This window comes from Cetorhinus maximus, unplaced genomic scaffold, assembly GCF_964194155.1.
Source record: "Cetorhinus maximus unplaced genomic scaffold, sCetMax3.hap1.1 HAP1_SCAFFOLD_1245, whole genome shotgun sequence".
NCBI lineage: Eukaryota > Metazoa > Chordata > Chondrichthyes > Lamniformes > Cetorhinidae > Cetorhinus > Cetorhinus maximus.
This window is the reverse complement of record NW_027597187.1, coordinates 62,820-78,916: the sequence shown is the minus strand read 5'-3', so window position 1 is coordinate 78,916 and position 16,097 is coordinate 62,820. Positions and strand designations below refer to the sequence as shown.

Sequence of the window (16,097 nt, the reverse complement as noted above, 5' to 3'; positions counted from 1 at the left end):
TCCAGGCAAATGGAGAATATTCCATCACACTCCTGATTTGTGCCTTGTAGATGGGGGAGTCAGGAGGTGGGTTACTTGCTACACGTTACTGGCCTCTGACCTGCTCTTGTAGCCACAGTATTTATATGGCTCGTTCAGTTCAGTTTCTGGTCAATGGCAACCCCCCCAGGATGTTGATAGTGGGGGATCCAGAGATGGTAATGCCATTGAATGTCAAAGGGGCGAATGTTATATTCTCTCTTGTTCGAGATGGTCATTGTCTGGCACTTGTGTGGCGTGAATGTTACGTGCCACTTGTCAGCCCAAGCCTGGACATTGTCCAGGTCTTGCTGCATTTGGACATGGACTGCTTCAGTATCTGAGGAGTCACGAATGATGGTGAACATTGTGCCATCATCAGCGAACATCCCTACTTCTGACCTTATGATGGAAGGAAGGTCATTGATGAAGCAGCTGAAGATGGTTGGGCCTAGGACACTACCCTGAGGAGCTCCTGCAGTGATGTCCTGGAACTGAGATGATTGACCTCCAACAACCACAACCATCTTCTTTTGTGTTAGATATGACTCCAATCAGCGGAGTTTTCCCCCGATTCCCATTGACTCCAGTTTTGCTAGGGCTCCTTGACGCTACACTCAGTCAAATGCTGCCTTAATGTCAAGGGCAGTCATTCTCACCTCACATCTGGAGTTCAGCTCTTTTGTCCATGCTTGAACCAAGGCTGTAATGTGGTCAGAAGCTCAGTGACCCTAGCAGAACCCAAACTGAGCTACAGTGAGCAGCTTATTGCTAAGCAAGTGCTGCATGACAGCACTGTTGATAACCCCTGCCATCACTTTCCTGACGATTGAGAGTAGACTGGTGGGGTGGTAATTGACCAGGTTGGATTTGTCCTGCTTTTTGAGTACAGGACATAGCTAGACAATTTTCCACATTGCTGGATAGATGCCAGTGTTGTAGCTGTACAGGAACAGCTTGGCTAGGGACACGACAAGTTCTGGAGCACAAGTCTTCAGTAGTATTGCCGGAATGTTATCAGGGCCTTTGCACTAACCAGTGCCTTCAGCTGTTTCTTGATACCACATAGAGGGAATCGAATTGGCTGAAGACTGACATCTGTGATGCTGGGGACCTCCAGAGGAGGCCGAGATGGATCATCCACTCGGCACTTCTGGCTGAAGATTGTTGTGAATGCTTTAGCCTTATCTTTTGCACCAGACAAATGCAAGGCAATGACCATTTGCAATAAGACAGAATCTAACCACGTCCCTTGAATGACATTAACATCGCTGAATCCTCCACTATCAACATCATTGACCAGAAACTGAACTAGGTCAGTGACATAATTACTGTAGATACAAGAGCAAGTCAGAGATTGGGAAGTCTGCAGTAAATAACTCAGCTCCTGTCTCCCTAGAGTCTGTCCACCATTTACACAATGCACAAGTCAGCGGCATGATGGAATAGTCTCCACTTGCACGGATGAGTGCGGCTCCAACAACAATGAAGACATTCAACACCATCCAAGACAAAGCAGCCCGCTTGTCTGGCACCCCGTCCACCACCTTAAGCATTCAATCTCTCAACCACCAGCAAACTATGGCAGCACTGCAGAAACTCACCAAGGCTCCTTTACAACTCCCTTCAAACTTCAACCACTGCCACCTAGAAGAAGGGCAAGGGCAGGGGATGCATGGGGGCATCAGCACCTGGAAGTCCCCCTCCAAGCTTCTCACCACGGAAATATATCGCCGTTCCTTCACCGTGGCTGGGTCAAAATCCTGGAACTCCCTCCCTAGCAGCACCATAGGTGGACTGCACCGTGGGTGGACAGCACCGTGGGTGGACTGCACCGTGGGTGGACTGCACAGTGGGTGTGTCTACACCACAGGGATGGCAGCGGTTCAAGGAGGCAGCTCAACACCACCTTCTCAAGGGCAATTAGGGATGGGCAATAAATGCTGCCCCAGCCAGGGACGCGCACATCCCGGAGGAGAATAAAGAAAGAAAAGTTCACACATGGAGCGTCATTAACAGCGTCGCTATCCGACTTCCCTCAGTGACCGTGACCAAGGCTGAGATTGACCTTTGGCCTGGCTTTCTGTGCTCTGGGGTGTGATTGGATCTTCAATAATTGGGCGGAGCTTCGACTCGCCGCAGTCCTGACAGGTCATCCCGGCTCTTATTGGATGAACCGGTAAACGCGCAGAGCTACTAAACTCGGCTGGGGTTGGCTAGTTGTCGCGTGGGCGGGGTTTCCGGGAGCCCGGCTGTGATTGGCTGGCTGGCGGGCTCAGGCCTCGGCTGCTGTCTTGTCTGTTTTCGGTCCAGCGTCATGAGCTCGATACTGGATGAGTATGAGGATTCCCAGGCCCGGGCCCGCTCCCGGCCTGCCGGCCTCCCGTATCAACAGCAACGACTTGGCGGGACAGGCATCGGGCAGTCAGGTACCGGGGGGAGGGGCAACGATGAGACGGGACCCCTCCAGAGGGGCGGCGGCTCAACTTCCGGCGGGGGGGGGGGGGGGGGGGTTGGAGCCGCATAAAGATTGGGCGGAGGGTGGGTGGTAAAAGGATGGCCGGGAAGGGTGTAAAAGGAGTAGAAAGAGAGAGAGGATAAAGGGGGGGGGGGGAAGAAGGGGCAGGAGGGGGAAGAATTGGAGCAGGGGAAGGGGGGAGGGATAAGAGAGGGAAGTTAGGGAGGGGATGAGTAGGGGAAGGGTTTGAGGACGGTGGGGGTTAGGGGAAGGGGTGCGTGAGGCAGAAAGGAGGGATGGGTAGAGGGGACAGAAGAGCAGGGAGGTGAAGGGGCAGAGGGGCAGAAGGAGAGTGGGGGCAGAGGGGCAGAAGGAGGGTGGGGGCAGAGGGGCACGTGATGAGAAGAGGGGCAGATGAATGGGAGAGGGGGCAGAAGGGCACGTGATGAGAAGAGGGGCAGATGAGTGGGAGAGGGGGCAGAAAAGGTTGGGGAGGGAAGGGGAGTGAGTACATGATGTACATCAGATGATTTCTTCAAGCAAAAACCAGGCTCAATAAGCTGAGGGGGAACACGAAGAAGAAAATTGGATTGGACTGGCAAGGAGAGAATATGAGAATAGAATGAAAGTTAACATTAAAGGGAACCCAGAAACCTTCAATAAGAATATTTAATAGCAAGTGGGTAGTAAGAGATGCGTGGGGCTACTAGGAACAAAGAAGGTGAATTAGCCTTGGAGGTGCAGGGCAAATCTAGAATACGTCATGAGTACTTTGTATCGGTGTTTATAAAGGAAGAAGATGCTGACAAAATATGGGTAGAAGCAGTGATGGTAGAAGTAACGGATGGGTGGAAGTCAATCGGCAGGATGTACTGGAAAGGCTGGCTATGCTTAGAATGGATAAGTTGCCTTGTCCAGTTGGCTTGCATCGCGAGTGGCTAAAGGAAGTCATAGAGTCATTTGTGGGGGTGGAGATTGTCAAGGGCTTGCCATAATCTTACAATCTTCCCAAGATATGGGAGAAATATGTGAGAATTGGAAAGCTGTAGAGGTGATACCCTTATTCAAGAAAGGATGTAAGGACATTTCGGGTAACTGCAGACCAGTCAGTTTAACATCAGTGGTGGGTGAGGTTTTAGAAACAATTTTAAAAAAAATTAACAGGTACTTGGACAGATTTGAATTAATTAATGAGAGTCAGCATGGATTTCTAAGAGGCAGATCATGTCTGACAAATCTAAATTGAATTTTTTGATCAAGTATCAGAGAAGGTTGATGCAGGGAATGTAATATGTTGTCTATGTGGATTTTAAAAAAGCCTTTGACAAAACATCACAAAGGCCTGGTCAACAAAATTGAGGCTCATGCAATATGGGGTCAGTGGATTTTTTGGATCAAAAAAATTGGCTTAAGGATGGAAAAGAGTGGGTCATAGCAAATGGTTGTTTTTCAGACTAGAGGATGATAGACAGCAGTGGTCCCCAAGCGGTAGTGCTAGGAAACATCCTGTCAAGACCCTTCAGGATCTTAAAGCTTTCAATTAAGTTGCTTCTTACTCTTCCAGTGCATACAAGCCAAACCTATCCAGCCTTTCCTCGTAAGACAACCTGCCTGTTCTTGGTATTAGTCTACTAAACCTTCTCTGAACTGCTACTGCATTTACATCTTTCTTTATATAGGGAGACCAGTACTGTACATAATACTCCAGATGTGGTCTCACCTGAACAACTGAAGCATAACCTCCCTACTATTGTAATCAATTTTATTAGCTTTCCTAATTACCTGCTGTACCTGCACACTAGCCTTTTGTGATTCATGCACTAGGACACCCAGATCCCTCTGAATCTCAGAGCTCTGCAATCTCTCTCCATTTAGATAATAAACTTTTTTATTCTTCCTGCCAAAATGAACGATTTCACATTTGCCCTTATTATACTCCATTTGCTGGATCTTTGCCCACTCACTTAACCTATCTGTCACTTTGTAGCCTCCTTACATCCTCCTCACAATTTACTTTCTTACCTATCTTTGTGTCATCAGCAAATTTAGCCACCATTCCTTCGGTCCCTTCATCCAAGTCATTTATATAAATTGTAAAAAGTTGAGGTCCCAGCACTGATCCCTGTGGCACACCACTCGTCACATCCTGCCAACCAGAAAAAGACCCATTTATGCCTACTCTGTTTCCTGTTAGCTAGCCAATCTTCTATCCATGCTAATATGTTACCTCCTACACCATGAGCTTTTATGTTCTGCAATAACCTTTGATGTATCAAATGCCTTCTGGAAAGCTAAGTACAGTACACCCACTGGTTCCCCTTTATCCACAGCAAATGTGACTCCTTCAAAGAACTCTAATAAATTCGTTAAACATGATTTCCCTTTTACAAAACCACGTTGACTCTGCCTGATTGCCTTTCTAAGTGCCCTGCTATAACATCTTTAATAATAACTTCTAACATTTTCCCTATGACAGATGTTAGGCTAGCTGGCCTATAGTTTACTGCTTTCTGTCTCCCTCCCTTGTTGAATAAAGGAGTTATATTTGCTATTTTCCAATCTAATAGAACCTTCCCCAAATCTGGGGAATTTTCAGGGTGAGGGATTTTAGCTACTGGATTAGGTTGGAGAAGCTGGGGTTATTCTCCTTGGAGCAAAGGAGGTTTTGATAAGATAAACAAAGAAAACCTGTTCCCATTAGCTGATGGTACAAAGATAATGGCACACAGATCTAAGGTTGGGCAGGAGATTCAGTGGGGATATAAGGAAGAATTTTTTTTTTTACACAGCGAATGTTAATGACCTAGAACTCGCTGCCTAAGAGGGCAGGGTGGAAGCGGAGACAATGATTTATAAAGGAAATTGTGTGGGCACTTGAGGAAAATAAACTTGCAGAGCTATGGGGATAGAGCAGAAGACTAGGACTGACTGGGTTGCCCTACAAAGTGCAGGCTTGAACTTGACTGGCTGAATGGCCTCCTACACCATAATCACTGACCAGAGGAGGGGGGGTCAGAGGCAGGCCACGGAGGGCAGAAGGAGAAGAGAAAGAGAGGCGCTGCAGTTTAGGAGCAGGGGATCAGCAGATGGTGGGTGGGGGGAGACAAGGGGGCAGCAGAGGGTGGGGGTGACTACAAAGGGTAAGAGGGTGATGGGGGAAGCAGTGGAGAAATGAAGGCCTGGTCGTGATTTACTGGGAGTGAGGGGCACAGTGAGTGGGTTTCTGCGTGCACTGGTGATACGATGTCTCCACGCAGGAGCAGATTGCAGTCAGGCTGGGTGTAGAGGGGAGGGAGAAGATAGCATTTCCCTCTGCCTTTACTGGTGGTTATTGACGCTAAACACAGGCAGTGACGGTTGGTAGGTAACAGTTGGCCTGCAGTTCTCCTGCTACTGTGGTGCCATCTATTAGGTCGTGGGGTCTAACTTTAATCTCTGGTTGCCGCAGGTTACATTAGTGCTCGTTTGGAAGAGGAGAGGCCAATTTTTTCCAAACAGAGAATTGATTTCAGCCCTCCCAGCGCCATCAGCCACCTTGTGGTATGCAGCAACCAGCTGTGTATGTGCTTGGGCAAGGACACCCTGCTCAGGTAAGGACCCCACCTCTTTCCCCCGCCCTCCGCACCTCCCTAAGCTCTTGTGGCTGCATTCCTGTAGATACCATTTGTCTTTGTATTAAAAGGTTTTTTTGTCCTTGTCCCAATTTGCGTTACCTGGTGTCAGTTATGGTGGTTTGGTTGTAGACAGTTCACAAGGAATGGATGGTGTTGGTGGTTAATGAACAGAGTTTGTAGCGGGGACTGAAGACAAGAGCTTCACTTTTCCCATTATGTTTTTTTACAGAGAATGGTAGCCTACTGGACTAGTAAAGAAAATCTTAGACTAATCTGGCAATATGAGTCAAATCCCACCAGCTGGGAAAATTAAAATTCAGTTACTTAAATAAAAGCCTGGAATAAAAGCTACATAAGTAACAGTGACCATCAAATTACCAGATTGGAGAAAAAAAAATCTGATTCACCAGTATTTTTAATGGAGGAAATCTGCCATCCTAACCAGTTTGGCTCATGTATGACTCCAGATACACAACAATGTGGTTGTCACTTAATTGCGCTCTTAAAAGGCCTAGAAAGTCAGTAAATTTCAAGAAGGCAGGTCACCACCACCTTCAAGTGAAATTGGGGATGGGCAATAAATGCTGGTCCTACCAGGGACACCACATCTTGTGAATTAATAAAAATAGGAGTCGGCCAAGGATATGATGTGGGAGTGGAAAAAGAAACCATTGCAGGTAATTCACTGGTTATGATTGTATAGGGCAGTCTCACCCAGCTCAACAGCAAAGCTCTGAATTGAGCCATGGACTCTCTGGGTCATGTTCTACACTGGGACTATTGCTGATAATTTAGATGGGGTTTTTACTCCAATCTGGCAGTTTGATCTTTGGTCTTTTTTTTTCTGCGCTTGGGCAGGATTGACCTGGGAAAACCTGACCAACCAAACCAGATTGAAGTGGGGCGCAAAGATGATGCCAGGATCCACAAGCTGTTTCTGGATCCCTCAGGTAAGGAGCTTGTAGTTTCTTTTTCTTTTGTCGTGGGGTAATGTGCTCACTGACATACATTGACTCCTGCTCCAGCAGTATTTGATTTTTAAAATTGTCAACCTTGTATTCAAATCTCTCTATGACTGCCCCTCCCTTTCTCTGTAATCACCCCCCCTACAACTCTTTGAGATCTCTGAGCAATTCCAATTCTGGCCTCTTTCCCTTCACCAATTTCAATTGCTGAACCATTAGCAGCTGCATAGGCCCTAAACTCTGCAATTCCCCCCTGAAACCTCTCTGCTTTTCCATCCCTCTCTCCTTAAAATCTATCTCTTACCAAACTTTTGACCACTTGTCCTCATATCCTTTGGCTCAGTATCGAATTTTGTCCATTTGCACTCCTGTGAAGGGCCTGGCGGCTTTCAACCACATTAAAGGCATTGAATGAATGCGAATTGTTGTGATAATCCAAGCTTGTCCATACTGAGAAGCCTCTGCACAGCAGCCTCGACCCACCTGACATCTCCCCAGTTATGGAGCAGATGTGTCAGTCAGCATGGTATTCAACATTGTGTCTCTGAAATGAGACATTGACATTTTTCTCTAACATTTCACCTCTCGTGAGGCCCTCATTCTTGTTGGGGGAGAGGTTCTAGTGTCTGCCACTGGTACCACACCTCAGTGGCAGTGAGAGTCCACGCTGAGTGGGGACAGGTTTTCAGGCTGGAGGGATTATAAACTGAGCAGGGATATGATCTCACTTGAACTTGGCAGCTCACTGGATAGTGCTCTGCAGCAAGAACCATGCCTGATTCTTTTTCCCAGGGGAACTGGACACAAATATTTCTGTCAGATCTGCCAGTCCAGCTGAACCAGACAGCTCTTCTTCCAACTGTTTTTTATGTCTTGTTTTCCCTTTCAGCCCCAGTAACAGATTTTACCTCAGGCAAACTAGATCTTGAGATTTAGGATGGTGTGCATTGCCCTGGTGTAACTATCATACTGCATTCAGTGTGAAATGACTTTGATGTATTTTCTCTCTGTTGTAGGGTCCCATCTCCTGATCAGCCTCACCTCCAGTGAGTGTCTTTACCTCAACAGGAACTCTCAGAAAGTGAGAAGCCTCTCCCGCTGGAAAGGACATTTGATCGAGAGTGTGGGTTGGAACAAACATCTGGGGAGCGAGAGCAACACTGGCCCCATCCTGGTGGGGACCAGCCAAGGACAGATGTATGAGGCAGAGGTTGTGGTGTCGGAGGATCGACTGTTTAACTACAGTCCCGATCTGTTCTTCAAGTATGTGTACAGCCTGGAGGAAGACGGGTCCCCAGCTCCTGTTTGCTGCCTGGAGATTGAGCGCATCACTGAGGCGAAGTTCTTTGTTATCGCCACCACCCGCAAACGGTTGTATCAGTTTGTTGGGAGGGCCCCAGAGGCTGGTGAGCAGCAGCCGTTCCAGCCCATCTTTAGCCAGTACACTGACAGCTTGCCCAGCTTCCAGGAGTTCCCAGTCAGTCTGGGCTACAGTGAGATCTCCTTCTACACCTCCAAGCTCCGAACCAGTCCCCGCTCCTTCGCCTGGATGATGGGTAATGGTGTGCTGTATGGCACTTTAGACTACAGCAGGCCCGATTCCCTCCTGAGTGATGTAAAGGTCTGGGAGTACTCGGCTGACATCGAGCCCCAGCTCGAGCCGCCCCGCTCCATTGTCCTCACCCAGTTCCACTTCCTGTTGTTGCTTTCTGACAGGGTGAAGGCCATTTGCACGCTGAATGGGCAGCTGGTCTTTGAGGATGTGTTCTCTGATAAATTTGGCCGCCTCCTGCGGATGATCAAGGATTCTGTGACTGGGCAAATCTGGATATACACAGAGAAGGCTGTTTTCCGGTACCACATTCAGAAGGAATCACGGGATGTTTGGCAGATGTATATGAACATGGGAAAGTTTGACCTGGCTAAGGAATACTGCAAAGACCGCCCCGAGTGTCTGGACACTGTCCTTGCCAAAGAGGCCGATCACTGTTTTCAAAACAAGAAGTACGTGGAAAGCGCTAAGTACTATGCCCTAACTCAGAGGTACTTTGAGGAGATTGCTCTGAAGTTTATTGAAGCCAAACAAGAGGAGGCACTGAAGGAATTTCTTCTGAGAAAGCTGAAAAACCTGAAGCTAGAGGACAAAACCCAGCTGACCTTGTTGGTGACCTGGCTCACCGAGATCTACCTGAACTGGTTAGGCACACTCGAAGGTGATGAGGGCAAGCAGATCCAGTTTGACACGACCAGGGAGGAGTTCCGGAAATTCCTGAGCGGCTCCAAAATTAAGGAGTGCCTGCACAACAACCGCACGACCATCTATGACCTCTTGGCCAGCCATGGCAACGTGGAGGACATGGTATTCTTCTCTGTGATCATGCAGGACTACGAGCGGGTCGTGGCCCATCACTGCCAGCATGATGACTACAGTGCAGCGCTGGAAGTCATGTCCAAGTACCAGGACCCCGCTCTGTTCTACAAGTTCTCCCCTGTCCTTATGCAGCACATTCCCAGGCTGGTGGTGGATGCCTGGGTTGGCATGCAGAGGCGGCTTGATCCCAAGAACCTTATCCCAGCACTGGTCAACTACAGCCAGATTGGCAGCTCGGAACAGATTGGCGAAGCCATTCGCTACCTGGAATTCTGTGTGCACCAGCTGGATGTCACTGACCAGGCAATTCACAACTATCTGCTGTCGCTGTATGCCAAATACAAGCCCAAGGCCCTGCTGTGGTATCTGGAACAAGGTGGATCAAACGCAAATCAAACCCATGTTTATTATGACCTGAAGTACGCACTGCGTCTTTGTGCAGAGAATGGCCACCATCGAGCCTGTGTGCACATTTATAAGACAATGGAACTGTATGAAGAGGCGGTGGATCTTGCACTCCAGGTATGTTTGGGTTTATGTTGCTCTCATCCTCAAGACCATAAGACATAGGAGCAGAAGTAGGCCATTTGGCCCATCGAGTCTGCTCTGCCATTCAATGAGATCATGGCTGATCTGAGAATCCTCAGCGCCCCTGTTCCCCATAACCCTCGATTCCCTTACTGATTAAAAATCTGTCTATCTCAGCCTTGAATATACTTAACGACCCAGCCTCTACAGCCCTCTGCGATAAAGAATTCCACAGATTCACTACCCTCAGAGAAGAAATTCCTCCTCATCTCTGTTTTAAATGGGCGACCCCTTACTCTGAGATTATACCCTCTGGATCTGGACTCTCCTACAAGGGGAAACAACCTCTCAGTATCTACCCTGTCAAGTCCCCTAAGAATCAGACGTTTCAATAAGGTCACCTCTCATTTAAATTCCAATGAGTACAGGCACAACCTACTCGACCTCTCCTCATAAGAGAATCCCTCTAAACCTGGGATCAACCTTGTGAGCCTTCTCTGGACTGCCTCCAATGCCAGTATATCTTTCCTTAGTTAAGGGGACCAAAACTGAATCATCAAAAGCATGTTTTACAGAGGGAACAGTAGATAAATGAAAGGTACAAGAACTTGCAATTGGTTAAGGACTGCAGAGGCCCGAAAAATGGGTAACTTGAATTTATTGTTAATCTGCGTCAAGCCTTTTTTACTTCTGGCTATATTTTGCTTTCTTTGCCCCCATTAACTTATTCCACTGGTTGTGAATGCCTCTCTCTCTACCTCTCTAAATTGTTTGTTTTAATGCAGCAGCTCTGATACTAAGACTGACACTGCACATACATACTACTTGCAACAGTCATTGGGATTGAGGATCCTTAGCTCATTTTTTCTTACAAAGAGAAAGACTTGAATTTCTATAGTGCCTTTCATGACTTCAGGACATCCCAAAGCACTTAGATACTTTGAGATGCAAGAAATATGACAGCCAATTTACACAGAGCAAGATCCCCAAAACAGCAAAGTGATAATGAGCAGATAATAGTTTTTAGTGATGTTCGCTAAGGAGAAATATTGGTCAGGACAGAATCTTTTACATGCATCTGAGGGTAGGTTTAAGGTTTGATCTGAAAGAAGGCACCTCTCTGACAGCACAGTACTCCCTCAGTGCTGCACTGATGTGTCAGCCTGCATTTTGTGCTCAAGTTTATGGGAGTGGGCTTGAACTCACAACCTAATAATTCAGAGTGCTACCAACTAAGCAATGACTGGCTTCCCTTTGCTAAGACCAGATGTGGCCAACTGCTGTTCCTGAGTAAAACTAGCTAGTTCACCATGAACTGGTGACCAGAGCTAGGAGCTTTGTGATCTGTGTCTCTCTGCACTAAACTGGACATTGCATTCATGCACTGCACGTTCACAGCTCAGTGTTGGTGGAGTTATCATTGGGATTATAATGAAATGTTATAGGTATTGCTGGGCCATACCACGTACTTATCCTTTAAGTATACTTATCCTTTATCCTTGCCCTTTTTACTTCTGGCTATATTTTGCTTTCTTTGCCCCCATTAACTTATTCCACTGGTTGTGAATGCCTCTCTCTCTCCCTCTCTAAATTTTATCATGGAGCAGTTTCTTTCTTGCTGAGGAGTCTGGGTAAACTTCTCCATTAGCATGAAACTCAACCTACTGTCGGGTGAGTGCTTCCTGCCACACGAAATATGGCTTTACATTCCGTAGGGTTGTGATACCAACATACCTAAATGAGTCTTGTGGCAGTATTGTTGTGAATAATGGGGCCAATGGCTAGCTATCCAGGGCACGCTGTACATCAGACTGATTTGCTTAAGATAGAGATGACGAGGACATTCTTCTGAGGGTCGTTAGTCTTAGGAATTCTTAGGAGAACAGTGGACCCCGAGCCACTGAATATATTTGGGACTGAGGTTAGACAGATTTTGATCCATAAAGGAGTCAAGGGTTTTGGGGGCTGTCAGGAAAGTAGAGTTGTGGTCACAATCAGAAAATCCATGATCTTATTAAATGGTGGAGCAGGCTCGAGGTGCCCGAATAGCCTACTCCTCCTGTTTCTTGTTTTATTCTACAAGCTTCAAATAATTATGTTCTTTCTGCTACCCTCGAGGCCACCCCCATCTGTACTAAATGCTTTTTTTTTTGAGCCTTCTAAACCTCCATTCCATTAAATCTCTCTCCTCTCAAGCTCCTTTAAATCCAAGCAGTTTCAAAACAATGAATGTCTTCCACAAACTGGCAGTCCCCCTACAAAGAGGTGAAATTAACTTTTAAATGGGGTTACCTTCTCCAGCTTAGCCTTTCAATGCTAAACTGGTTCAGACTTCTAAAATGCTACCAGTTTCTTGCTGCTGCAAAAACACAATCCACTCTAGGTGGCAGAATACGACCCCTCTCCGAATTGCTTCCCCTCAAACCTGAGAGTCTGGAGCCTTGATGCACTGAGCTGTGAATCACACGATCATTCTGTGAGAGCTATTCTGGTGTAGGAAGTAGGATCCCATCTGTCTGCTTAGCTAAGAACCAGACTGTGTCAGTGGACTGGAACACTTGGACCTTCAGACAACATCTCTCAATAGCCTGAAATGTTGGAGATTGTCTTTGGAATATAAATTATAATTTCAAACCACAGTTATAATCTATCTGTTTCCAGGCTGCTGGCTTACTCTGAGTGAACAGACGACATTGGAATTATAGAAATATTATCCTTAAAAAAAAAATCAGCCCAGGCTGGCCAAGTAAAATCCAATTTGCTATATTTATCTGAGGATTAAGGATTTTTTCCAGAGACTATTACGGTTTAGTCTCATTCCCAATGTGTTCACTGTGCCAAAGGCAAATCTACATCCTTTGTTTTTCTGAAACTTGTACCTTTTGAATCCCAAAATAATTTATTCCAGAAATTGTATGGACTGTCTGCTCTAATAGGTTAAAAATCTTATATTGCTCACTGTATTGTTCAGACTAAGACCAGTCAAGTGTATTTACAGGATATGTAATTGCACAGAAGCTAAAAGGTATACAGAAAAAACAATAACGTGTTTGACTTACACAATACCTTAAACTGTCCAAATTCTTAATCTCTTCAGAAGCTTTGAGTCACATGTTTGATTGTAACATGGGTTCTGCCCAGAGTCCTGTCTCACTGCCATGAATTGGAAATGTTTGTAGCAAGAAAACAGCAAGATGGGGAAAGTCAGGAATACTTGTACTGTTCCACATGGGCTTTTCAAAACATTTCTTTTATACTCCAAAAGAACTTCAAATGTTTCTTCCACCCAATTAGATAGACCAGGTCTGAGAAACAACTTCTTGGTATTGTCTTCTGCAATTTAACACCTGGAGAGAATTTCTGATATAACTAACAAGTCATTACTTTCCCCCAGTAAACTAACCGGGCTAGGTACTCCACAGCAATGTACGTATCGCTGGGTAATGTTTGTGTATTTTTTGGTTTAGTCACTAAGATTCAAAAAAAAAATTATTAAAAAGTAGTCGTGCAATTTGAACTGAATGTCATGGACCAAACCATACTTAAAAAAAAATAATAATTAATGCTCCTATATCTCAGGAAGGATATATTGGCTTTGAGAGGGTGCAATACAATTCACCAGAATGATAGTGGGACTAAAGAAGTTAAATGATATGAGGACCAGTTGTTTTGACTATAAGCTTTTATTCCTTTGAATATAGAAGATTGTGTGATCTAATTAGGGTATTTAAGATAATCAAACAATTTAATAGAGTAGAGAGAAACTATTTCCTCTGGTAAGGACAGTCAGAGCAAGGGGGAATAACTTTAAAATTAGAGCTAGGCCATTCAGGGGTGATGTCAGGAAGCTTCTCTTCACACAAAGGATAGTGGAAATCTGGAACTCTTCCCCCAAAAGGCTGTTGAGGCTGTGGGTCATTTGAAAATGTCCAACTGTGATTGATTTTTGTTGGACAAGGATATTGGAGGCTACAAATCCAATGGAGGTAGTTAGAGTTAAGTTCCGATATGAAGCAGGTTGCCGTGTCATTGTTGTCACATGTAATTTTCTTTCATTGGATTAATTGAATCTGATAGAGTCCATGATTAGGTGGATTGTACCTAGGGTGTGGTTTATGCTCTGCTTCTGTTCTCCTCCTTATGCCAGGCTTATTAATGAATGTCTGTTTTTTTAAAGATGGATGTAGATCTTGCTAAGTCATGCGCGGATATGCCAGAGGAAGATGAGGAGCTTCGTAAGAAGCTGTGGCTGAAGATTGCCCGCCATGTGGTCCAGGAGGAGAAGGATGTGAAAAAGGCCATGGTCTGCCTCTCCAGCTGCAACCTGCTGAAGATTGAAGACATTCTACCCTTCTTCCCTGATTTTGTGACCATCGACCATTTCAAAGAGGCCATTTGCAGTTCCCTTCAGGAGTACAACAAGCACATCGACGAGCTCAAGCAGGAGATGGAGGAGGCGACTGAGAGTGCCAAGCGGATCCGGGAAGACATCCAAGAGATGAGAAACAAGTATGGTGTGGTGGAGTCTCAGGAGAAGTGCGCTTCGTGTGACTTCCCACTACTGAACCGACCGTTCTATCTGTTCTTGTGTGGCCACATGTTCCACTCGGACTGCTTGCTGCAGGAAGTGATCCCCCACCTTTCCCCCTATAAGCAGACCAGACTGGAGGAGCTGCAGAGGAAGCTGGTGACCAGCAACCAGGCTAAATCTCGGCAGCGCCCAAAGGAAGGAGAGGGCAGTGACCAGGGACAGCAGTCCCGTGATCAGATCAAAGCCGACATCGAGGATATTGTGGCAGCTGAGTGCATCTACTGCGGAGAACTGACAATTAAATCGATAGACAAACCTTTTATCGAGCCACAAAAATGTGAGGAGGAGAACAACAGCTGGTTGTAAGATTTTTTCCCTGTGGTACTCTGTTCCCACCTCTTGGCCCATTATGTGCTGAATCAGTGCCTCAGATTCCAGGACTGCAGAGTGTTACACATTTCACTTGTGACTGATGCTTCTACGCTGCTGAATATTCAAAAAGTTTGTGTAGCTACCAATGGTAGCAAATAAATTAACATATTGTACAGTTAAAGTTGTATGTAGTCCATTCTCTGCACTATCTGGAGTTACATATCCGGGAAAAGTGTATAATTCAAGAGTCCAGAGAATGAGCGTTCAGATTACAACCGTAGAAGTTAGTAAATTTGAATCCACTTTTATATAATTGGGAAATAAAAAGCTGGTATCGGTAAAAGTGACCATGACATCAAATTGTCATTAAAAATCCAAATGGTTCTCTTATGTCACATAGGGAAGGAAACCTGCCATTCTTGTGTTAGCAGTTTAACCTGGAGATTAATTTCTGCTCCCTACTGGTTCCTTGGAGTTATCTGCATGAAATGACATAGCTATAATTCAGGGGTTCTCAACCTTTTTTGTTTTCTGAAGCCACCCCTCCCCTACATATTCTAAAAATTCCACAGATCCTTGTAACTCAAGTATTTACGTGAAAATTAGTTATACAATCAAACATATATTTTTGTTTTACTGAATGCAAAACTTGCAGCCTAACAGCATTTCAGCCAAGCATACTTTTTTGATCATGACTTGCTCGTGTGCTTGTTAAATGTTCACCTGGCTTGGTTATACTTAATGGGAAAGATTCTTCCAGTGCTGCAGATGCATTTATAAGCTGCAGATCTCCATACCTGTGCTTACAGCAGCTCTAAGGAATGGCCTCCGGGGCATCACTTACATTCCTAAACTCCCCCCAACAAAACAACTCATCATTTTATTTCTCTTGTTTGTTTCCTTTTCTGTGTTTAAGTAAATTATCATTTTTCTCTGAGACTAATTCTGTGGGCTGTTGCTGTAGTTACCCCTATCTATACCTGTCTGTCCATAGTAACCCTAGTTGCAAGCATGTTCTACACATTTAATTCTATATGTAGAATTCTTAAGGTCCATTTTCCCCTTACCCATAGCTTCCAGTACCTTTGCGTTTCTGACCATTTTTTGGGTCTTGCTATGTTTGGCCATGTTTTCTCTAGAGAGAGAGAGAGAGAGATCGATCGATCGATTTGGCAGGGCCATACCACCACTTGCTCTTCCCGCTCTGGAGCTCCCTGTTGCCTTTGACTGGGGAAACTAA

The 16,097-nt window shown here is 45.6% G+C and overlaps 1 protein-coding gene across 1 annotated transcript; it reads left to right on the top strand.

Annotated features, from left to right (window-relative positions):
* The first annotated feature begins 2,273 nt into the window (after positions 1-2,273).
* Positions 2,274-15,038, top strand: vps18 (VPS18 core subunit of CORVET and HOPS complexes). Its single transcript, XM_078536476.1, has 5 exons — positions 2,274-2,447; positions 5,925-6,066; positions 6,949-7,040; positions 8,072-9,948; positions 14,132-15,038. Exons 1-5 carry the CDS (start codon positions 2,336-2,338, stop codon positions 14,849-14,851), a joined length of 2,943 nt encoding a protein of 980 aa, XP_078392602.1. The 5' UTR covers positions 2,274-2,335; the 3' UTR covers positions 14,852-15,038.
* Positions 15,039-16,097: the final 1,059 nt, after the last annotated feature.